The sequence below is a fragment of the Tinamus guttatus genome, unplaced genomic scaffold (assembly GCF_059628265.1).
Source record: "Tinamus guttatus ecotype Peru unplaced genomic scaffold, ASM5962826v1 Tinamus_guttatus_pri_ptg000107l, whole genome shotgun sequence".
Lineage (NCBI taxonomy): Eukaryota > Metazoa > Chordata > Aves > Tinamiformes > Tinamidae > Tinamus > Tinamus guttatus.
Window position 1 is genome coordinate 487,370 of NW_028288641.1, and position 23,185 is coordinate 510,554.

At 51.3% G+C, this 23,185-nt stretch overlaps 1 protein-coding gene across 1 annotated transcript; it reads left to right on the forward strand.

The window, feature by feature from the left end:
• Positions 1-9,956: 9,956 nt before the first annotated feature.
• Positions 9,957-23,076, forward strand: SCNN1B (sodium channel epithelial 1 subunit beta). The gene is made up of 12 exons (XM_010216245.2): positions 9,957-10,315; positions 11,229-11,547; positions 12,205-12,398; positions 13,573-13,676; positions 14,147-14,310; positions 15,337-15,444; positions 17,875-17,992; positions 18,782-18,857; positions 19,050-19,107; positions 20,437-20,498; positions 22,162-22,237; positions 22,714-23,076. Exons 1-12 carry the CDS (start codon positions 9,987-9,989, stop codon positions 23,074-23,076), a joined length of 1,971 nt encoding a protein of 656 aa, XP_010214547.2. The 5' UTR covers positions 9,957-9,986.
• Positions 23,077-23,185: the final 109 nt, after the last annotated feature.

The window sequence follows — 23,185 nt, forward strand, 5'->3', positions numbered from 1 at the left end:
TGGACGCAGGGCACACGCGGGGGACGGGGCGCCGGGCGCTCCTGTGAGCGCCGGTTCCCGTGCCGCGGCAGCACCGCGATTCTGAGGAACATTGTCCCCAAGAACGGACAAGGGGGAGACCCGCAAGGAGCCGGCCGCGCTTCCACGCCAGCCCCGTCCGTGCGGCGCTCCCTGCGTGGGAAATTATGGCTGGACTGAGGGCAGAGTTAGGGGAGGAGGGCACTCCATGGACACCCCCACAGTGCTGCCCTGCGACACGTCCGGGCTGGTAGTTTCTATCGTGGACACCCACTACAATTGTTTACAAAAGCGCCTGTTTTCCGGGGCGATTTCTGCATTTCCTTTGGCCTGGTCTGAACCTCCCTTGGGGCCGGTCCAACAAGGGCTTACCCGAAGCTCTGCAGTCTTTTCTGAGCTCCTGAGTCACCCTGACAACGGACAGTTCCCTGGAAGAGCAGGAGATGGGCTGAGACAAGCTCAATATCGTAAATCCAAGGCGCCCGAGGAACTCGGCTCGGCTTTACGGGAACCGTGTGCAGTAAAGCTGTGATTCAGCGCCCTCGTCCCTGCGCAGCCCACGGTGTCACCACTGCCCTGGTGGCCGTGGGGACGGGGTTCTGCCTGCCCGCGAGGAGGAGGAGGAGGAAGAGCCCGGGTTGCTGCACAGCCTGAGCCTGCAGCGGGTTCCCTGCGGCACGTGAAGCCACACGTGCCATCGCGGCGAGCAGAGGCGCTAAAATGAGCCCAAGGCAGGGGGATGTAGTGGGGACGCAGCAAGGACACAGCAGGGATGCAGTGGGGATGCAGCCCGGCCCGGCTGCACCAGCACACACTGTGCTGCCGTAGCACCATGGAATGCCATGGAATGCCACGGAATGCCGCAGAATGCCGCGCGGCCGGTTCCTTGCACAAGAGCGGGAGCTGCGGGGCCGGCCTCACGTGGAGCCAGCCCGCGCCGCCTCCCGCCCCGCAACACTTGTCACAGCAGCCAGTGCACGTGGAGCACGAGCAGCCCCAGCTGCATGTGCAGCACGAATGGCCCCAGCCGCACGCGGAGCACGAGGAACTCTGGCTGCACGCGGAGCATGAGTGGTCCCGGCTGCATTCAGAGCACAAACAGCCCCGGCTGCATGCGGAGCTCAAATGGCCCCAGCTGCATGTGCAGCACAAGCAGCCCCGGCTGCATGTGGGGCATGAGCGGCCCCGGCTGCGTGTGGAACCCAAGTGGCCCCGACTGCACGTGCATCTCAAACGGCCCCAGCTGCATGTGGAGCACGAACGGCCCCGGCTGGATGCGGAGCATGAACAGCCTCAGCTGGATGCAGAGCATGAACAGCCCTGGCTGCATGCAGAGCGCTCCAGCCACTTGTCCTGCCACTCCGCAGTGCTCTCCCTTGGGCTCCTGCACCTGCTCCATGCTTTTGGCCTCCTGCTCCCGCCTGCATCCTCCTGCGAGCTGCATCCCCCGGAACGCCGATGCTCCCCACACTTACTGGGGCAGAGTCCTGGCCTGGGCACCTTCTCCACCACCGCCGCACCCCAAGATTCCCGAGGGGCCGTTAGGCTGCAGCTCAATCTCACCACCAGCCTCCCTCCTTCACTTACTTGCATTTCCAACCAGCTGAACCACCCTAACCCCATGCAACACACTGATACCAGGCCATTTCTCTGCCCCTTTCTACACGTTTATCATTTCCAAATACATTTCTGGAGGTGGAAAAGCGTGTGTGGTCACTAGAGAGCTGCATTCAGGGGAAGTTAGAAGCCGCAAAGTTAGAAGCTAGAAGCCCCAGTGGACGATGCATCGCTGCAGAGCGTGGCTACATCCAGCGCGGCCCGCGTCACCATGAATCAGACTGTTTTCACAATGCCACATTGCTACAGTAGCTTCCTCACTTGTATTTTAAGACCTTCTCACCCAAGTTTACATAATCAGTCCTGCAAGGTACAGCGTGTCCGTGTCCCCGAGCTAATCACGGAGGGTAATCAGCCCTCGGCCCTGCGCTCGTTATAAAAATTCAGCTGTCACCAAATATTTTACACCCCCCCGCCCCGAGCATGGGAAAGCAGCAATAAAGCTGAGCCCAGGCGTTTTGGGACCGCCGGTCCCTCCGGGCGCCACGGCTGGCACTGCCCCGGCTGCATCTGTCACCCACGGCGCGCGTAGGCGAAGCCGGATGACCTCAGATGTGTTTTTCCCCAGGAAACCTGTATGCAGGAAGAGCAAATTAGTGGAGCTCATTCACCGTTAGGTTATTCAGGTACAGAGCAGGGCCGTGAAGAAGCTCAGCCGCAACAAACAGCCCCACGAGCCCCGAGCGGCCCCGCTCCTGCGCCCCGCGCTGCCCTCGTCCTAGAGCGTCTGCGCAGGGACACGCATCCCGAGCGGAGGCCGGCGCCGCTGGCTCCCGGGCTGGGCAGCTCCGTCCGCCCCGTGTCACTGCGAGGGGCAGCGCGGCTCGCGGGACACGGCAGGAGGGGAAGCCGCAGGCTGGGTGCAGCGTTCAGCAGCAGCAAGACCAGACGCTGCAGCGAAGGCCGCAGGGTGCTGCAGGGCTGCGCGCCCCGGCCCCGCTCCGCAGCAGCCTCGGCCCCGCGGGCACCACTTCCTTCATCATTTCTGTTGCTTGTAAAACAAAAGCAGGGCTCGTTTTACTGCCTGATCTTTGTAACGCAAACACAGGCTAGTTAAAGAGGTTTTATACGTGCCAATAACTAATGCAACTTGGCTGGTTAGGCGGTCGGTATCACTCGACTGCAGTTTTACTGCTCACAACTAAATTGCTGTATATATTATTTTGTTTAGTGACAACATGTTTCTAAAAGTGTTCCTAATAAACCTGGCCATTAAAGTGCTGAATTGGCCTGTTCTCATCCTACCTGGAAACAGGTGATGCCTGATTTCTGTGCACGGGGCAGACCAGGGGCAGTGCTCCTGCTGCCCTGGTCGCAGCTCTTAATCATAAATACCGGGTGGATGATGGTGCTGCAGGCCGTGCTCCTGCCCTGCTCCGGCTAGCCGGACGGTGCCCTGTAAACACCAGAGTTGTCCGACTGGAAGGTTAGCCCAAGAAGTGACTAATGCCCAGCACGTACCTCTCGCAGCGCTGTGGAATGGCAACCTAATTAGCGCGTGAGCTGCGGGGCCGGCGGCGCGCGTCACCCGCCATCGGCACGACTGCCGGACACGCCGTGTCACCGCCTCGGCTCGGACACGGCCGGGGCACCGGCTCCGCTTTGGCAGGGCTCCCGCAGCAGGGACAGGTGGGAAAATACGCAATAACACGACAAGAAATCCATTCCCTTCCCACAGTACCTGCATCCCTGCACGTGGGTAGCGTGCTGGGGCTCCAGGACACCGGGACGCACCGTCCTGACGCACCCCACGACGGGATCCTGCCATCGGCTACCTGAAGGACCTGGCCAAAAGAAATACAGGTTTAATTAACTACAGAGACACCCATGTTTTTTCCAGCATGTCAACTTGGTCACCATGAAAACACTTCCGTTTCCCCAGGTAAATTTAGCATCAGGTGGTGTTTTAGATCCTCTGTGGAACAGACTGGGGACAAAAACGTTTTCTGTGTTGTTTGCCGCCTGTGTCTGGTTTCTCAGCTGTATTTAACCACCGTCAATAGCACATCACGCTAGCACAACAGGCAGTCCTGGGAACACAATGCACCGGGTATAGAAAAGATTTTCATAGTGTTTTTCAGCTGTATTTTTGACAGGAGGGTTTTGCTTATGCAATAAACTTTCTGGTCGAGCGAGAGATGCAGCACAAAGGCAGACGGGATTCAAGGTCATTTGGGCTCGCCGGCCTCTCGAACGCGGCCAGCGCCGCTCGCCGACGTTGTCCTGTGGAGAAACGAGCCGCGATAGAGGGCAATTATTCTGACAGGACAGGAGCTAGTGACTGGCTGAGTCCCGGCATCCCGCGTGAAACCTGCTCGCTCCAGCTGCACTTGAAAATACTGTTTAAACACAATCCCGTGTTCCACCCGGGACCCAACAGCGGGAGGTACCCTTGCGCAATTTAAAAATAAAAATCCCTTTTGTTCACAAACAGCCAAAAGCTGGGAGATTTGGGAAAGCCTGAGCAAGTCCTGCTTAAACAAGAAACTCTGATTACTTCCCAGAGCAAGCGGCAATCATTAGGTTTTACAACACTTAGCTGCTGTGCTGTGATTTGTACGTTTACTGCTTTGCTCCAGGTTTTGCCTCTCAGCCACAGCTGCAGGAGCCTGCTGGGCACCGGGATTGCATCCCATGGCCCTGAAACTAGGCACAGGAGAGCAACACAGGGCAGGAGGAGGCGCAGAGCTGCCTGCTAGGCTTTCCTTGCAGCTTTCCCAAAGCCCCTCCAGGTTTGGTGTCGCTCCATGGCCGCGGGGCTCCTGCACCCGGTCCCCGCGAGCTGCGGGGATGCGGCAGGCGCCCGGGTGCTCTTTGAGCATCAGCACGTCCCCACCGTGTACAAAACACGGGCAGGAGGGGAGCGCGCAGCAGTGGGATGGCAGTAAACACAGCTGCTCGGGGAGGGCTTTCCTGTGTTTTCTTAAAAAATGCAAAATGTCTTTTATAAGGAGGACTGTAGCGCTCCCCAGGGAGCAGGGCCCTTTACCTGCAGACAGAACCCGGGCCAAAGCGCCGTTCTCAGCAGCCTCCCGAGTGACGGCGACGCCCCCAATGAGGGGCGGCCGGGCCGGGCCAGGCCCCGCAGCAGCAGCGGGCGCCGCCGGGACCTCGCGGGGCAGGGAAAGCCCCGGCCCTGGGGAGCCCCGACCCGGCCCCGGGGCCGCCCGCGCCTGCTCGGGCAGGAGGGGAGGCCGAGGGCCCGGCCCGGGGCTCCGGAGAGGCGCGGGGCGGCTCGGGCGCTCCGCGGCGGCGGCGGGGCGGGCCCGGCGGGGCGGGCCGGGCCGGGCCGGGCCGGGCCGGGAGGCGGCGGGGCCGCCCCGAGCGCGCAGCTGGGGCCGCCGGGGGAGCCGCGCGGCCGCAGGTAGGACGGGGCGCGCGGGGCCGGGGCCGCTGCTCCCGCGCTCGGGGGCTGCCGCCGCCCCGCGGGGCTCCCGGGAGCGGGCGGGTCGCGGCCCCCGGGGCCTCGGGGCGGCCTCAGGAGCCGTCTCGGCGGCCGCGTGTCGCGAGGGGGGACCCCGGGCGCTGCCGCGGGCCGGGCTGGGCCGTCAGGTGTCCCTGCGGCGCCGCCTTGTCACCCAGGACCTGGTGTCGTCACCCAGGACCTGGCGTCGTCCCGCGGCACCACCTTGTCACCCGCCACCTTCATGCGGCCTCGCGACACCGTGTCCCCCGCTGCCGCCTCGGCAGGGCACCTTACCCGGCGTCTTGCCGCTCGGCCTGGACCACGGTCGAGTGTCCGAGTGCGGGGAATGACTCGGGGGTCCCTGGCCGGGGCAGACACCATGGACGGTCCCTGGTCGATGCTGGCACCACCGCCTGTCGTCCCCTCCCGCCCGAGCGTCGTGGCCAAAGGTCCTTGTGTAGAGAGCCCCGGGATGCGTTTCGGGAGGTCCCCGCAGGAGATGCGTTTTGTCGCGGTGCAGAGGGAAATCTGTATCTCAGGAGACTTCAGGCGATGAAGAGCCATGCGAGGAAGTGTCACTGAACACTAAATCAAGACCTCGGCCTGCAGATTTGTTCACTCGAGAATGCAATTTTCTCTTGCCTACAAGCTTGTTTGGCACTAAATTGAGCTTTCAAAACATTTCTTGCGCAGTGTTTTTGGGAGGAGGAAGGGAGTGAGCGAGCTATGTTAGTGCTTAAAGCAAGACTTCATGTAGGAGGCTCCAGGGATGAGATAAAATTACAGCATTTAAATGCTAACAGGTGGATTTCTGACTCTCGCAGTAAAGGATGTGCTTTTACCATCCTGAAAGCCAGGAAATCACTTAGAGAAGGAAAAAAAATAATTAACTATCCTTCTTTGTTGCCATTTTCTGTGGAGCGGAGACCTTTCCTGCAGCCGGAGGGTCTTTCTGCTGTTAGCGCAGCCGCGAGGCCGCCCGGCCTTCTCGTGCTTTGGCAACAAGTGCGCGAGTTCCCCTGCCAGGACCGTGCCGGGCTGCTCGCACGGAGCCGGCAGGTGCCCTCCGTCTGCCTTAGCCTCTGTTTACAGAGACTTTCATACTTTAATCTCCATGATAAAAGGTATGGAAGCAGACCGTGGCTTTCCAAGTGCTTCCCCATCCGTTTCCCTGTATTGGGAAAGGCGCCACCGGCCCTGTCTGCTGCCTCCCGGCGCTGGCTCCGGGGATGCTCCCTCTCCGGGACGCCGGGCACGGTGCAGAGCCGAAGCCTGCGCCTGGGGGGAGCTGCCGAACGCTTCCATGCGTTTTGGTGCTTGCAGGAGACAGTTGAACCCTGGCCAGGGCTCTCTGCGCTGGCTCCTCATTGCTGAGGAGACAGTCGTTACGCGAAACGCCAGGGCTCGCCGGACGGATCGGAGGGCTAGTCGGGTGCTTTCCAAAATTCCTGACTTTAAATGGAAACCGTGCAGCCCTAGGCGCATCCCTCCCGTGTATCGGAGGCCGGCGGGCGCCTGTGCGCGCAGAGCAGCAGCGAGACGCAGACCGCCGAAGCGAAGCCCTGGACCCTGCCGGTTCCGGGGATGTTTCCCCTGTGCAGTGTCACAGTATACACCGCTGCTTCGCTTTTTTAACTGCCAGCTTGTAAACCTGCAATGAAATAAAAAACTTTGCACTAAATTGCAGAAGTACTAGGGTAAACGTCTCCCGTAGGAAGACACGGCTGGTTGTTTTACTGCAGCCTTTCCCAGGGCCCTGGGGACGGCACAGGCGCAGGCAGTGATCAGAGGCTCCGGGAAGGAAGGTGCTGGCGGGTCGCAGCACGAAGGGCCCGAGCACGCAGGGCTGCAGGGGCTTGGGCGGCCCAGACACCGCGCGGGGGACCCTGCCGCGCTCCCGGCGGGACCTGCTCCGTTTTGGTTGTGCCCTTGTGTCTGTCTGCACGGGAGCTGCGCCAGCTCCGCGGGCTCTGGGCACAGCACCGCGATCTCGGAACGAGGAGGAGGAAGAGGAGGAGGAGGAGGAAGAGGAAGGCTCCTCTGCCCTGCAGGTGGGAGGGCTGCTCCGGGGTGCTGCTCGCGGTGGACTCGTGCAGGAGGGCGAGGGGGCCGGGCAGCCGCGGGGCCCTGCGACGGCGGCTGCGGCCGTCACGCAGACATGGGCACTGCCAGGGAACGTGGCAGCCCCAGCGCCGCGGGGGCCTTGGGACCCTGCGGCTGATCCCAGAGCAGGTCTGGGTGGCACCAGGGTGGTGACAGGTGCCACCCAGGAGCCAGCGATGGCAGCAGGGGGGACCCGGCGAGGTCCGTGCGTGCAGTGCACGGCACCCGCACACCTGCGGAATACACGGATACAGGAAAGGAAAACAAAGCTGCTGCTTCCCAGTGCTTTAGCGACAACTCCTAGAAATTGAGCAGTGCAGCGAGAAAAAGCGCAAACAGGAGAAGGAATGAGGGAGCCCAGCGGGTGCCTGCCCTCCTCCAGGCCTTGGAAGTGGAACAACCAAGAAACAGGAGCAGCAGCCAGAGGCTGCCGGGTTTGGGGTGTCCCGCTTAGCTCGCGCTGGGGACAGCGCTGGGGCTGGGGATGGCAGCGGGTGCAGGTTTGTGACCAGGAGCACTGCCCTGGAGGGCACCCCCAAGCAGCGCTGAGACTGCGACCCCCCAGCTAGCAGGAACGAGTTATAAATGGAACTGCAAAATAAAGAGCAGTCGAGTATTCTTAATTTTACTCAGATATGAAAGTAAAGCTTTTATTCTGCCTATATGTTCCCCATAGCCTAAGGATGTGCCTCAACATACCCATCAGGAAGAAAACAAGTTAAAATTCAGCCTCATGAAACAACTTAAAAAGAAATAATCACTTCTTCCAGGGTCTTAAGGTGATGAGCAGCTGACAAGGATCTGCACAGAAAACCCGGGGTCCTTTTTGCACCAGGCTTCAGGAACAAAGCCCAGATTCTCAGTGTTTAGGCAGTGCAGAGCCTGCAAGCAATAAAGCAAACACAGATTGCAGGGCATGCAGCCAGTCAGGTCCAGCAGGGCTGGATTTTGCCCAGTGAAGTGTAGGTGTGCTTTAAATTTTAATCTAATCTAAATCTTTTATTGGATTTCTTAAAAGGGGGGAAATATTTACTGGTTTGCTTTGCAGGTCTCTCTGGATTTAAATGCATTTTGTCTATATTGCTTTATAAAACAAAACCCAATCCTGAGATTTCTGACTTCGGGTTACCAAGTGCTCATATATCTAACAGCAGGAGAGCTAGGGTAAAAAGCCCATAGATGTTGCAAGTCTTTCCTTGAGCCATGGTATTGAAACAGAGGCTGGGGCAGCTGCTCCTGTTCTGCTTCTACCCCTCCACAAGCGCCCTGAGCACCTAAGGCCACGTGCGGCTCCCTGTGCCAACAGCCCCTTGTGCAGGCCAGGCGACGAGGCAAGGCACCAGAACGCCAGGGAGGAGGAAAGCAGGCCCCGGGGAGACAAAATGCTTTTATTTCTCAGAGGAGAGTAAACTCTGCCCTCTCGGCTGTGGGAAATCCGTGTAACGCGAAGCAGCTGGAGTTCCTGCTGGCTAAATTACTCTCCCAGGTCTTTCCTTATGCAGGAGGCAATCAAATCCTCGTGATGCTGAACCGTATCAGATTTTAAGTAGAAAGAAGCAACCCTGTCATATAAACAATAGGGAAAATGATGAGAATCATCTTTTCTCTTTGTATAATGGAGTGAGGCATCCTAAACTGACTAATTCTATATTTTTAGCAAACTCTGTATTTACTAGCTGGGAGATCCTGCTCCCAGCCAAAGCACTTCCCCCCCAGCCCTGATCCTTCACAGGGTCTTCATTAAGATTTAATTCCTCTCTCTTGCTTCGTGTGCTGATGTAGTCACACTGCAAACTAGCCAAGCAAAAAAAAAACAAACAATAAGGAGCATCTAATCAGATAAAACCAAGCAGAAGTACCTTTTTTTTTTTTTTCCCCACTTTGGAAAGGCAGAAAGACACCGTTGTTACCTCTTCGCCTTGTAGCCTGTGAACACAGACAGGCCTCTGCTACATTTGGTATTTTACTTACAGGTAACTTTGTGTTAATCTAATTTATGTATTGCTGATTACTGAAGCTATCGTATTGCTTCGGCAGACTTTCTTCCAGAATGCTGCATCTTGCATAGGGCTAATCTTAATTCTGTTCTCCTACATTTTAACTACTAAGAAAAAAAATCAGATTTAACTGCCGTGTTTTGAAATCCTGCCTGAGGATATTAAGATTTAGTAACATGAATTCTCACTTGAAATAGCAGGACAAACTGTTCTATTTACTCACAATATGAATGTAAAATATGCAGCATCCCTCACATGAGCAGTAGAAACATGCCGATAGTATCTTAAAGACAAAGGAATTTGAGGGGAAAAAAAAAAAAAAAAAAAACCCTTCCTAGGCTAATTTAAGCTGTAGGAGCCGGGTGGTGCTCGGCCCAGCCGCGGAGGGGACACGGGGCCCAGCCATGGAGGGGACACGGGGCTCAGCCGCGGCCGTCCCCGCGCTGCCCCGGCTCCGCCAGCCCCGGCCGCTCTCCCGGATCCATGCGCTTCCTCAAACGCGTCCTGCTGGTTGGGGGAACATCTAAGTGCCCGGGAGCTGGCAGGCACAGCCATTTCCAGCAGGTCCTGAATGGCTTAACTCTCCTGGGACAGAAGGGACACCAAAAGGGAGGTGACAAACATTTGCCACTTTTGAAACCGCAAAGCAGAACGCCCCAGCTTGTCCCTTCCCGAGGCTCCCTGTTGTGCAGCACAACCCTGGAGAACATCTGCTCTAGATTTCTCCAAGCTTATAAATCTACAATTATTATATAATTACTCCAATTTTGCTTGTTGACAATACAAATATATTTGGACTAATGCAAACCCCTGCTTCTTAAAATAGCTGTTTTGATTTTTGCCCCATGTTTACAGACACCAGCATGAACCTGAAGAAGTATTTTGTTCGAGCACTGCACCGTCTGCAGAAAGGCCCTGGATACACATACAAAGAGCTGCTGGTCTGGTACTGTGACAACACCAACACACACGGCCCCAAACGCATCATCAGAGAGGGGCCAAAGAAGAAATTCGTGTGGTTTTTCTTAACTTTGCTCTTCGCATCTCTGGTCTTCTGGCAGTGGGGTATCCTCATTAACACGTACCTCTCCTACGATGTCACTTCATCTCTTTCGATTGGATTTAAGACTATGAAGTTCCCAGCAGTCACAGTCTGCAATGCCAACCCTTTCAAGTGAGTTTTTCCTTTGCCTAATTTATTCAGTCATGGATTAACACACTGAGTTATATTGCTAGCATAAGATACTGTAGATTTGGTTGCTGTCTCATATTGTATTAGGAGCATCAATGAAAATTATCATTTGAAGCAACAACCGGCAGTAAAAAACAAACAAATTAGGACAATATAAAAATGAATGGCTCGTATCCAAAGAAAGGCTCGTGTAGCTGCAAGTTTGTCTGTTTTTCTTTATTGCATCAGATAATCCAATAATGGTTATTGCTTCCCTGTAAACTTTGTCTGGCTCAGAGAAAACTCTAAAGTTTCAACTAACTTGTCACAGCCAAGATCAGACTCTTGATCTTTCCCCACAGTTCCTTTCTTTTTTTTTTTCCTTCCTCACCATGAACGTATCTCTTATCACTTATACGCCAGTCATTAAGAGCTAGTTAAATGCTGGTATCTGCTCTAAGTTACAGTATTATAACCCCAGAATAACTTCAAAGGAATAACTGATTTTGTTAGTTGCTTAAGATTCATGTCCATGCAGCAGTGTAGTCCAAAATGAGATGCCTACAGCTGACACACGGGCAAGTCTGTCTGTTTTTAGCCTCTCTCTCTGCTAGAGATGTTTTGTGTAAGCTAGTAGCGGATTGTTTGAAGAACCATGATGATGGTTCTGGGAGGTGCAGCGAGGCACAGGACAGCCCTGTGCTCATCTTCCAGATAGTGGTCGTGTCTGGCTGCTGCCCCGTTCCGGGCTGCTAGGATACACGTTTTCAAACCGCTTGTGCTTCGTGTGGAGACTCCCTTGGTTCTCCAGTTAATCTCTATGAAACAAGCTGAGGTCCAGCAGAGTAACGGGACACATTCTGCTTCGTGCTGCTGCCACCATTACCCCACCTGGTAACTGCTCTTTGTCCTGCAGATACTCAGAGGTGAAGCCGCTGCTGAAAGAGTTGGACAAACTCATAGACGCGGCTCTAGACAGGATCCTGCAGCCCACGCAGGGGGACTCCATCCTGCCCCCGCCACTGAACAGCAGCGACGACATCTCCGAGACACTGGATCTGAACCTGTGGAATCAGATACCGCTGGTCCTCATTGACGAGCACGACAAAGACCATCCCGTCATCGTGGATATCTTTGAGACCAACCAGACTGGCCCAGGGAACCAGACTGTTGCTCCTCCTGACACATCCAACACAACATCCGAAGGAAAAAAATACAAACTGGCAGTGAAACTGGTAAGTGAGGGTCCCATAGCAAAAAGAGCAGCTGTACGTCTTGCCAAAAAACAGCAAGAGGGGACGGGAGGAAGCCAGGCAGGGTGTACGGGCTGTGCTGTGCTGGAATGTAATGCAGAAATCAGGCCTCGAGGTGTCTCTTTATGCCCACCTGGCTGCTCCTTGCGTCAGTGCCAGGCCCTGGCCAAGGGGACGGCTCTTCTCATCCTGCAGGAACATCCTCCCGTCTCAGCTGGCGGCTGCTGGAGGAGCACGGCGCTTCCAAATGCACTTGCTGCTCAAGCTGGCGTGCACAGATAACGTAGCCGGGGGAAGTCTTACTCGTGCTGGTGCCTTGGAGGACTTCTGCAGTGCCACGAGCCATGTTAAGTTAGTCCTGATGAATTTAGGCAGCTGCAAAACAGATAATCATTTCAGTGAAATCAACAAGTTCTTCAAACACAGTGCTAATGGCCTAGAGCTGTATCTTAGAAATGCAGAAAGGATGCCAAGAGCAAATAGTTCAGCCTCTGATAATAAGGATGTTAGAAACCCTGGGCAGCGATGGAGAGGATCGTGACCGAGCACCAAGTGCTCTTCGTGTGTTCCCTTCTGCTGTCCCTTGCCTTCTCTCGGAGCCAGCTCGTTGTTTAAGACCTGGCTCCTGTGTGTCTCCAGTGCAGCTACGAGGGCTCCAACGACTGCATCTACTGGAACTTCACGAGCGCGGCGCAGGCCGTGACCGAGTGGTACATCCTGCAGTCCACCAGCATCCTCTCCAAAGTGCCGCTGGAGGAGAGAATCAGGATGGGCTACCAAGCAGAGGACATGATCCTGGCATGTCTCTATGGGGCCGAACCCTGCAACTACAAGTATGTGTGCACTGAACTTCTTGTCTCTACCTGTCTTTGCAGGAACGCTACAGATGAAGAGATGATAGCATTTTTTTTTTTCTTTTTAAGTTAGATTATCAGTGGATAGTCATTTCCACTTGTTCTTAAATCTAACAACATTCCCCACAAGGTTTCTAGATGTGATTCTGGTTGAAAAGGTATATTTTCAGATAGAGCTGGCATGAGTATGAGACTTCAGATTAATTTTAGGCAGAAAAGCTACCAAAGCTCTATCAGGTTTCTGAGTGGGCTGGTATAGCCTCTGTTCACAGCCCTGTACTGGTTCTGCCTACATCCCAGCTAGTTCAGGTTTGCTTCTGGAAGCAGATTGAAGTTGAATCTTAGTCCATTTAAGCTCTTTTTTTCTTTTCTCTGCTTAACAGGAAAGGTCCTAGGCTCTTACCTGCCAGGAAGGCTGGCTCTTCTACAGCTACAGCCAGGTTATTCAGACCATTACGTAAAAACAATACACCCCTTACTTTGCACATCAGAACAAGACCCAGAAATAAGACAACTAATTTTCATTTTGGATGGGCCGTTTTGCTCATGTCCTATTGGGACTAGCACCACCAATGAGACCTTCATTGAATATTTAGTGATCACCAGCTGCCAGTTCAGGATCTTGCATAGAAACACAGCCCTCACTTACATGGTCACATTTTACACAAGGCTCTGTGAAAAGCATTTAACCTCTCGCTGTTCCTTGTGAATAGCAATCTTATATATCCAGTTTTGAGAAACTGGAGTGCAAAACAATAGCCCATCCTGCAACGTTTTGCAAGCAATAACATTTTCTTTAAATAATGTAATTATCCTCAAGGAACTAGATACATCTCCAACCAAATCTGTTAATGCAGCTCTGATTCCGCAGTTGTTTCTGCCTCAGCTGCAGGCTGGGCTCTTCCTGAGCACTATGACAAAGCGCTGCCTGCAATGGCTGGCTCAGAACATGCCAGGACCTTGTTTCTCTGCTTTTCAACAGCAGATTGATTGAAATTATATTAACTGGCTAAACACTTGCATTAAAAGAATCAGCTAAACTAAAGTGAATCAATCCCAGACCAATTTGCCAAAAAATATCCTCTAGAGCCATTATTTTATAACCTTTTAGTTTTCCACAATAGTCATAGTTTTATGTGCGTGATTCTTTCAGGAATTTCACCCAAATCTATCATCCAGACCATGGGAACTGCTACATCTTTAACTGGGGCATGGATGAGGAGGCTTTGAATTCTTCCAACCCTGGAGCTGAGTTTGGTAAGCAAAGCTCTGCTAAAGAAGAGGGAATTAAGGGAGCAAAAGTGCTATGACTTATTCCGTCACTCATAAACTATATTTGTTATTTAACATGTACCAGATTTATGATTTCTGTTTCTCTAGAGCACTACGGCAGGGAATTGCTGTTTTCTAGAAGGAGATAATCCTCCTAAAAGGAAAATGCATTGCACAAAAACAAGTAATATGAATATAGTTAGTAGAAGTGTAATGACATTTAAAAAACATCCACATAGCCAAAGTATCTGAGAGAATGCTTGAACAATCAAATATTTGCATTCTGTGCGTTTGCCGTCATGCAAACTTATGCCCATTTAACACTGGCTATAACAGACAGAACCTTTCCCAGGGAAGAGAGAGTTCTGTGCACAAGAAAATGTTGTTTTTCCAAAGACTCACGTTTCAGTAGAACTCTGCATTTCATGTTCTGAATATTGTGTTTGGTGTCACAGGGCTGAAGTTAATTCTGGACATCAGCCAGCAAGATTATATCCCCTACCTGTCATCAGCTGCCGGGGCTAGACTAATGCTGCACCAGCAGAAGAGCTTCCCATTTCTTAAGGATCAGGGCATCTATGCAATGGCTGGGACGGAAACCTCCATCGGCTTCTTAGTGGTATGTGTGGCATTCCTCTGGAGCAAGCTGTCTGAGAATAATGTTATCTGATGGGACTGCAACCAAGCTTCCCAGTCTTGGCTGAACTGGCTCAAACCAAAAGAGTCAAGGTATATGCTAGCTATGGGCTGGAACAGTTTATGGAGAGTTTTATGTAACTGTCCTGGCAAAGTGCTCTAGTAAAGCCAAAATACTGAGCTCAGGTAATTGTTCCCTCCGCCTGTAGTATGTTAGGAGGTTTGCTCCTAAAACAGGCTGTTGACATTTCACACCAGAGCCAAGCCATGGCTCTCACCTCTGCTTAGGGCACCTTTCCTTTACCTCCAGCTCAGTTCTCCCAGCAGGATTGTCAGCCTGGAAAGATCTTTTTCTTTTTCCTATTCTTTTCTTTTTATCTAGGATATTCTACTACAGTTCCCATTGCCACCATTTTCTTCCAGGCACTGAGCACTCGGTCAGCACGTATCACATTTCTTTTTCAAATTCTGCGAATTACACGCAGGGTATTTTGATTAGCTCTTGTGTTCTGCTGGCTGCACCTCGCCCAGCTCTGCCAGGGCAGCTGCTCTCTGCAGAGCCACTTGTGCTTGTCGGTGGCCAGAGACGTGCCAGGACGAGGGCAGCCGGGAAAACCCGAGCCCAGCCTGGAAAACCCAAGCCCAGCCTGGAAAACCCGAGCCCAGCCCTCATCTCCAAGAGACTAATCACTGGGAGGAGGGAAGCAGAGTGAAAAGGTCGTTTCTGCCCCATGAGAAAATGGCTCCGTTACAAAATGTGCATGACAAAACTGCAGCACTTTGTTTAAATCCCGTGTTCTTGAATACAATCATCTATGTTATAACTTCTTGATCCGGCCTGGTGGAGTAGCTATGTCTTTTCAGGCATCTTTCAGCTCGGCCTACTATGATTTTTTCTCTCTCAAAGGCAGCAGGGAATACAGGAATTGCAGAACCTCAGGCCAACTAGCACCAAGGATGCAGGCAAGAGCAGTAGTTTAAATATTTTGCTGTTTCAATTTTCTTTCAGGATGAACTGGAACGAATGGGTTATCCCTACAGTGACTGCACTATGAATGGGTCTGATGTCCCAGTAAAAAACCTATATAGTGAATATAATACTTCCTATTCCATACAGGTAAAACATGTTCTCAAATCAAACAAGGTTGTTTAAAAAAATCTTCAAAGTAGCTAAAATTGTTTTTAGCACACAGTATTACTAGAGGATCAGCAAACAGAGTAGAGTGCATTACCAAAGCTCAGGAACTTCTTTTTCTGGCAATGCATCAGCACCTGAGTCTGAGCAGTCGGTAGCCTCAGGTTGGGAATAATCCTGTTGAATCTGATGGAAATACCTGTATGTTGCAGGATCAAAACCTAATGATGTAAGTAATAAAATTCCAAAGATAAAGAATATTGTTTGGCAGACAGCATTGTTTCACATAATATTCAGTTTCCATTCTCCCATCAAAACTGTTCAATTTGCAGGGGATGTACATCAGCCCCTGCAAAATAATTACTTTTCTCTTATTCATTTATAAGTTTTATTTTATTTTGAGAGGATTGAAGAGGCTCTTTTTCATCATTTTCTCAAAATCTATAAAACAGCAATCTCCCAGAATCTCTGTTGTTGAACGGCATCCCCGGATGCATGACCTACCAGGGAAGTGACAATTTGCAGGTGAAAAATCAAAATGTTCCTCTACATATGACCACTGTTTAACACTGGTCCTTTCCTTGCATGCTGCTGCCTCAGAATTCAGCTGACGAAAGCAGCGGGTTCTCACTCATACTGCAATAATTTTAATAGCAAAGCTGTTCAGTGTGGAATAATCTCAGGGGCCTTCCTGCAATGGGAACAGTTACTGCGATTCTAGGAAGCTTTTGCTGAGATTTTTATGTGACAGCTTTTCATAAAATGGGATGTTTCCTGCTGCCCTGGGTGTCTGGGAAGATAAAAGCTATCCAGATAACTATTGTGCTCCTTGTTTTAACTGTGATATTGCTCTAATGTGCAAGGAAGCTTACATTTTGCGTACATAAGCAGTATTGCTACTGCTCTGACAGGGAATAAATATACAGAAATTATTTATCACCTGAATACTTCAGTTCTTTTTTAATCCTTTTCTCTTTAAGAGAAATAAGTCTCTTTTTTAACACTGTATATTGTGGATACAGAATGTAGCCATACCTTTGTCTTTTCTTCCCTTCACAACCAGGATGAGAAAACAGTTTGTAAACCTTGCATCTGTAATAAAAATACAGTGTAGACATAAAGCACTGGTTAATTTGTAACAAAGGCTTTAGCCCAGTGGGGACAAACTTCTTAAGGGTGAGATTTGGCAATAAAGAAAACAGAGTTATTTACAAATGACCGAAGAATAAATCTCAGAGAAGGTGAAGGGTTTTGGCCTGCCTTTATATAATTGTAACAACTGGACCTCTTTGCCGTACACTTTAAGATGCTTGTATAACCTTTAAACAAATACTTGAAGTGATTACATTATTACTTAGAAGAGGCTGGATGCTGACTCAGGTTCCGCATCCACATAACTCATATCACTTCAGAGACCTCTCACCAACAAACTTTTTCATCACTCTCATTATAGTGACTTTTATGAGCATTTCATAATACACATAACTTATGATTTTTCCACCCAGCTGACACGTAAATTTAATTATCTTTTCATAGGTTTTGTTATTGCTTTGTGCATTGTTTCATCAAAAATCCCACTCCAATATCTCCTGATTAACTTCATGCCTCAATGAGCTAGTGGTAATGCTGCAGCCCAGGATCACAAGCGGTCCAGGTTGCAGCATGATCCTTTCATGGAGAGAAACAGATGCACAGATAAGATAATCGGGATTTAAAACCTGCTCTTGATGCTGAAGTATTTTTAAAGTCTTACCTTTTAAAGCAAAAACAAGCCTTTTGTCAATGTCATATAAATCCTGGGAACAGCAGCAGTGTCTAGGTTATAACAGAACTTTTTTTTTTTTTTTTGAAACTCCATACAACTGCCTTGAAACCCTAAAATAATTAAGAAATGAGCATTTCTTGTGTGCCTGGGAGCAGGTTGTTTATTTCTCTAACACCTACAGTTAGCTCACAAACACAATCCACAAAATTTGGAGGAGCTGTAGTAAAAACACGACATAGATAAATATGTAATTGCAGTGCATCTGTAAACACACGAGCTTGTTTAGCTCCATCGTCTGTCTGTTGATATCATAGACTGTAAAACGGTGTCATTTGGGGCTGATGGCAGTGGCTTCCCGTGGCGTTTTCAGGCGCACACGCGTAGGCTGGAGCGCGACGCTGCTCGCTGGCCGCCTGCAGCAGCGAGCCCCGCGGTGCAGCACCCTGCAAACCTGCCTCCCTGAGCACCTTTATCGATGTGTAGCTGCAAACCGGGCAGACAGAACATGGCTAGGAGGAGGCTCAGCTCTCATAGACTATACGAAGCAGTTCTCATAGATTATATAGCCATCAGCAGCATAATGCAGCACAGAGATCACCGTGACAGTACGTCCCAGCTCTAAGCAGCTCACTGTTCCCTTTTTTCAGGCTTGTCTGCGCTCTTGTTTCCAATATCGCATGGTTGAAATCTGTGGATGTGGTCACTATATGTTTCCTTTACCTGAAGGGGTAAATTATTGCAATAATGAAGATAACCCAGGTTGGGGTAAGAACATGATCAAAACTAATTATACAGCCTTCCCCGGGGTATTGGCACACAGGAAGGGAGGGCACGTTTTGTCAGTATTGCAGGTGCAACAGTTGCTTATATAAACTCTTACCTTGGCCATTAGGGTCACTGGCAGTGAGCCTAGGAAATTCTTGGCACTGCCCAAGGGCTAAGGGCTCCCAGCTTCCATCCTGGCCTTGGTCAGATTTCCCTCAGAAAGATGGACTGTGGAAGACAGCAGGAGTTCTGGACAGCAAAAAAAAAAAAAAAAAAAAAAAAAAAAAAAGGAGGAAGGAAGAAATGTGTAACACTTCAGGTCAGCCGGTGCGAAAAGATCAGGTCCTGAAATCAACTTGCCCATCCCTATGTAAGTGGTACAATTGGCTCCTGTAAGGAAACACAGAGCCCAACAGCTCTATGTTTGCTCTTAACAGACCATTTGAGAGCTCTTGTTCTCTTGCAACAGCAACTTACAGAAAGAGAAATGTAAAATACCAGCTGAATTGCAATACTCTGTTATAAGCAAAGCACCATCATACTACTGGAGTTGGCAAAGCTTGTACCTAAAATACTGATTCTTTGTAAAAGCTACCTGCAGAAAAGTATTAAATTGTCTAATAATTTTGCCTGAGTTTTCAAGGAAAACAAGGCTAGCGGGGAAGAAAGCAAACTTGTACTTCAGGCTCATATTTAAAATACTTCTTTTATTAAATACAAATTATATAATCCAGATAGGCTGGGTTCTCACCTAAACAAATGCTTTGATTTTTTGTTTTCACCAAACAGCATATTGCTATTCATCACTGAGATCAAGTGTAGGACACAGACAGTTTTGTATTGACTCTTGTAAGGAGACATGCAAGTAAGTGCACAAATTATTTCTGGCAGCTCTAAAGGTGGAGGGAATCCTGCATTTCATCTCCCATCAGTTCTGACCTTTATAAAACTGCAGCAAATCTTTTGGGGTTGCTTATCTGAAACAGAACTAAAGTTCCAGTGACTGCAGAGTAGGGGAAATTACCTCTTGATTAATGTCCCTCTTTCTGCTTTCTAGTGACACGCAATATAAAATGACCATCTCCATGGCAGACTGGCCATCGGAAGCTTCAGAGGTAACACCAATCCCTTGTCTTAAAACATTCATTAATAATTAGATGTTCTGTGTGAATCAGCTGGTATTTTTAGAGTTGATGCTCAGGTAGCCGGCCCCTCTTCTCCAAATTACACATTTTCAGCATGTGAAGACCAGCCCCAGTGCATGAAGCAGGAACAAGGAGCAGCATCTCCCCAGCACTGGCACTTCCCTTGCTGCGGTCCTGCCCTGAGCACAGTTAACAACGCAGAGATGAGTAATCACCTTCCCACGTAGTGCAAATACAGAAGAGGCACGGCAGAGACGTGCTTTCTATGAGTTTGCTGACCAAAATACAGAGCACAAGTGCTTAGCATCATTGCTGCATTGTAAATTTTGCCTAATTGCTTTGTTTAATCCATTTACCAGGACAGCTGCTCGAGAAGGAATATGGCACCTGTGTGATCTCATGCTCTTTCAGGAGTAGAGAACAGCCAGAAACAGAGCCACTTTGTACACACAGCGTAGCTGAGGCAGATAAGATGTGATAAGATCTCATGGGCTCGCTAAAGAGAAAATGAATACTCCATTTAGATCACTCATTAAATGCTAAAGATTAGGCAGTGTCAAAGCTACACACGCAGTCTTATCTCTCTTTCTTTATCCATACACATTACAGGATTGCTTGCGTGATTGTTTTCTCTCTAGCTAAGTGTTTGCCACGCAGTATTCTTACAGCATCACAGATAAAGGTACAACATCCTCATCCGTGCAGTGTTCTCATGGCATATGCTACTGCAGACAGTAGATCTCATGACTTCACTGGTTGTAATCAACATCAAAGGTGATTTTAAACAGGCATGGTGATCTAGCTTATCCTAGCACCAAAGGCTTCACACATATCCCTTACATAAGCTCTTAATCTTTAATACTGAAGTTGATAAAGCTACAGCCAGCATGACTCCGCTGTCATGCTGCGAATGCAGCAAAGACATCTACGAGTTGCTGAATGTAGGAGTCATGAGCAGGTAGAGAAGCACGGTTACCTTATAGACCTCGTTGTACGGGTGGAAAACGGTCTGTACCTCGTTGTACGGGTGGAAAACGGTCTGTACGTCGTTGTACGGGTGGAAAGCGCAGCTGCAGCGCTGGGCTGCGCGTGCCGTCCCCAGGCAGGGCCAGCACGGAGCAGATGGAGGCAGCGCGGGGCCCGTTGGAACGAACCGCAGAGCGGGAGCGTTCCTGATCCCGTAGAGCTGCGTTAAGGAAAGAATATTCACTACAGTTTGTTTATTTCTGGGGTTTCTGCCCAGATAAGTGCAGAGAGAGGATGCTGCTTCTCAGTTTTGAATACATTTTATCTTTCTAGGACTGGATTTTCCATATATTGTCTTACGAAAGGGACATGTCAACAAATGTGACTCTGGACAGGTAAGTGAAAGGAACAACCACTCTATCTTTTCTGATGAGCCTGTTAGCATTAGATTAACATGGACCCTGGCTGTCCGCCAGAGCACATGTGTGCTCATGCAGGAGAGCAAGACTTGGTGCAGGTTTTGGGGAAGATACGTAAAGTAAATCTCAAATGCAATTCATGCATATTCTGTGTTCTCTGTAGTAACAAACCAGGTAGGCAAAAACCCACATGTGCAGTTAAACTAAAAAGAACATTAAACACAGCATCCCCCATCATTTGCATGGAGGAGTTTGGAGACTCTAAAGCTATAAAATCCATGAACTTCCAGAGTTCAGCTCCTGTATCATAATGCTTTTATATTTACATCCCTGATTTTGCCAACAGCAGCAGCAACAGATTGGATGCAGTGTCAACAAAACTGACTGAATTACCCTCTGATAAACTAAACCCCAAAATATGGGGAAAAGAAGAGGGGGAAAATAGAGAAACAGGAAAGTTTCATAAAAGTGAGCTGCAAATGCTAACCCCCTGTAATGCAGAGGGTTGTAACCACGTGGGGTTAACGTGCAGGATCGCGGGTGTTGGGAAGCAGCGGGGATCCGGCGAGGGCCGAGTTGGAGCCTCCGGCCACGGCCTCGCGGAGCCCGGGGCGCCGGGACGGGCAGCGCCCGGGGGTCGCGACGCGGAGCCGCGTCCTGGCCCTGCGCCGGCTGCAGCGCTGGCGAGAGGCGACCGCGGGGCGCCCGGGGACAGGAGCAGCCCCGCGGTGGGAGAAAACCCACAGAGCGAGAGGCTGCGAGGAGCAGCAACCCGCGGAACAGGCGGGAACGACGCTCCTGCGGGAGGCTTCTCACCTTGGAGTTATCGCCAGGAAAGCCTGCCAGAGAATAAGCCAGAAACAAACAGCTGCATAGGGGACTGTAAGAAGAGGCAATGGCCAAAATGTTTATATTTCAGTGCTAACTGTAGGCACTGAGGAATCTAGGCAATAAGGAACAGCCTGATTCAGAGAAGCAGAGACAGCTCCCCTGATGCTCAGCGCGAGCTGCTCGGTATGGCTGAAAAGTCACTTCTCACAGAGGTTTAGAACAAAAAGCTAATGTTAGAACCTAATATTAAACCATGTATTACAAAGCAAGCTCCTGGAGAGCTGCAAAACTAATTCAGCTCTTCCCTTATGCCAAGCTCTTAAAAAAAAAAAAAAAAAAAAGACAATAAAAAAAGAAAAACTCCTCAACCCACTCAGCTTCTAGGACAGATCTCAGAGCAGATTTGTGGATTTGTGCCTGGTGTCACTCGGGACGTGGCCGCTCTGGACAAGGACACGGGCAGGGGAAGCTGACGGGAGAGGCAACAGCCCTTCTAGCTCCACTGGGGCAGTTAGAAAACACAAAGCCAAAAGCTCCAAAGAAGCTTCCCGGTGCACAGACATCTCTTCAGGCTATGAAGTACTTAAGAACAAATTCTCTCTTCCAACATATATTTTGCATTCAGTAGCATTTCTTTTACTTCTTCCACGTAACAGACAGCAGTTTGAGTCGTGACAGTTACGATCTGTCCCTTACACATCATAAGGGACACGGCTCTGAGAAGCTCTTCCAATGTACAAGCATTTAAGGATATATGCGGGACATTCATAGCTTGGCTTTGTTCTAAAGTCATTTTTGTTTCCTGCAGAAACGGAGTCATCAAGCTGAACATCTACTTCCAGGAGTACAACTACCGGACCTTCTCGGAGTCTGCTGCCACCACCGTGAGTGCTGGATCAGAGGCCCGTTCTGGGCAGAGCGGACGCGTGGCCGCAGCAGCGCGCGGGGCTTGTGCTGAGCTGGTCACGGCCGGGCAGGGTGGTCAGGGTCTTGGAGACACCAGTTGGAGCATCTGGAGATGCCCTCAAAGGCTCTGCCGAGAGCCTCTCCTGCTGCCTCCTCTGCCCGCTGCCAAGAGGGGGGCACAAGGAGCCTCCAGCAGCGAATCCCTAGTGCCTGGTTCGTGATTCCCTCCCGCCTCTTTCCCCGTTGCCAGGCAGAGGCAGGTCCAGAGGAGCAGGGTCACGTCCTCGCGGGAATTGCGGCCTCCCCAGAGCAGGCCCTGCTGTGCGGCCTCGGCAGGGCGGTCGCCGGGGTCCCGGCCCTGCCCCAGCTCAGCACCGAAGCCCAGCGCAGGGCCGGGGCTCGCGGGTCCCCTGGTCCCTCCGCGTCACCTCTCTGCCCTCCTTCCCGCCTGCAGATCGTGTGGCTGCTGTCAAACCTGGGAGGCCAGTTCGGCTTCTGGATGGGGGGCTCTGTGCTCTGCCTCATAGAGTTCGGGGAGATCATCATCGACTCGCTGTGGATCACCGTCATCAACGTCATCAGCTGGTGCAAGGGCCTGAAGCAGCGGCGAGCGCGGGCGCGCTACCCGGACGCGCCGCCCACGGTGTCGGAGCTGGTGGAGGCGCACGCCAACCCGGGCTACCAGCACGAGGACGGCGACGGGCCCTGCGGGGCCGCGCTGCCCCCCGAGCCCGGCACCCCCCCGCCCAACTACGACTCGCTGCGCGTGCAGCGCCCGGCCGCCCTGGGCCCCGACAGCGACGCCGAGAGCGAGTGAGCGGCACCCGGGAGCGACGTCCTCCCGCTCGTCACAGTCAGGAAGAACCGCGGAGCCCTCGCGGTCCCCACCCCAGTGTAAAATGTTCACTGGCGAGAAGCTCTGTCTA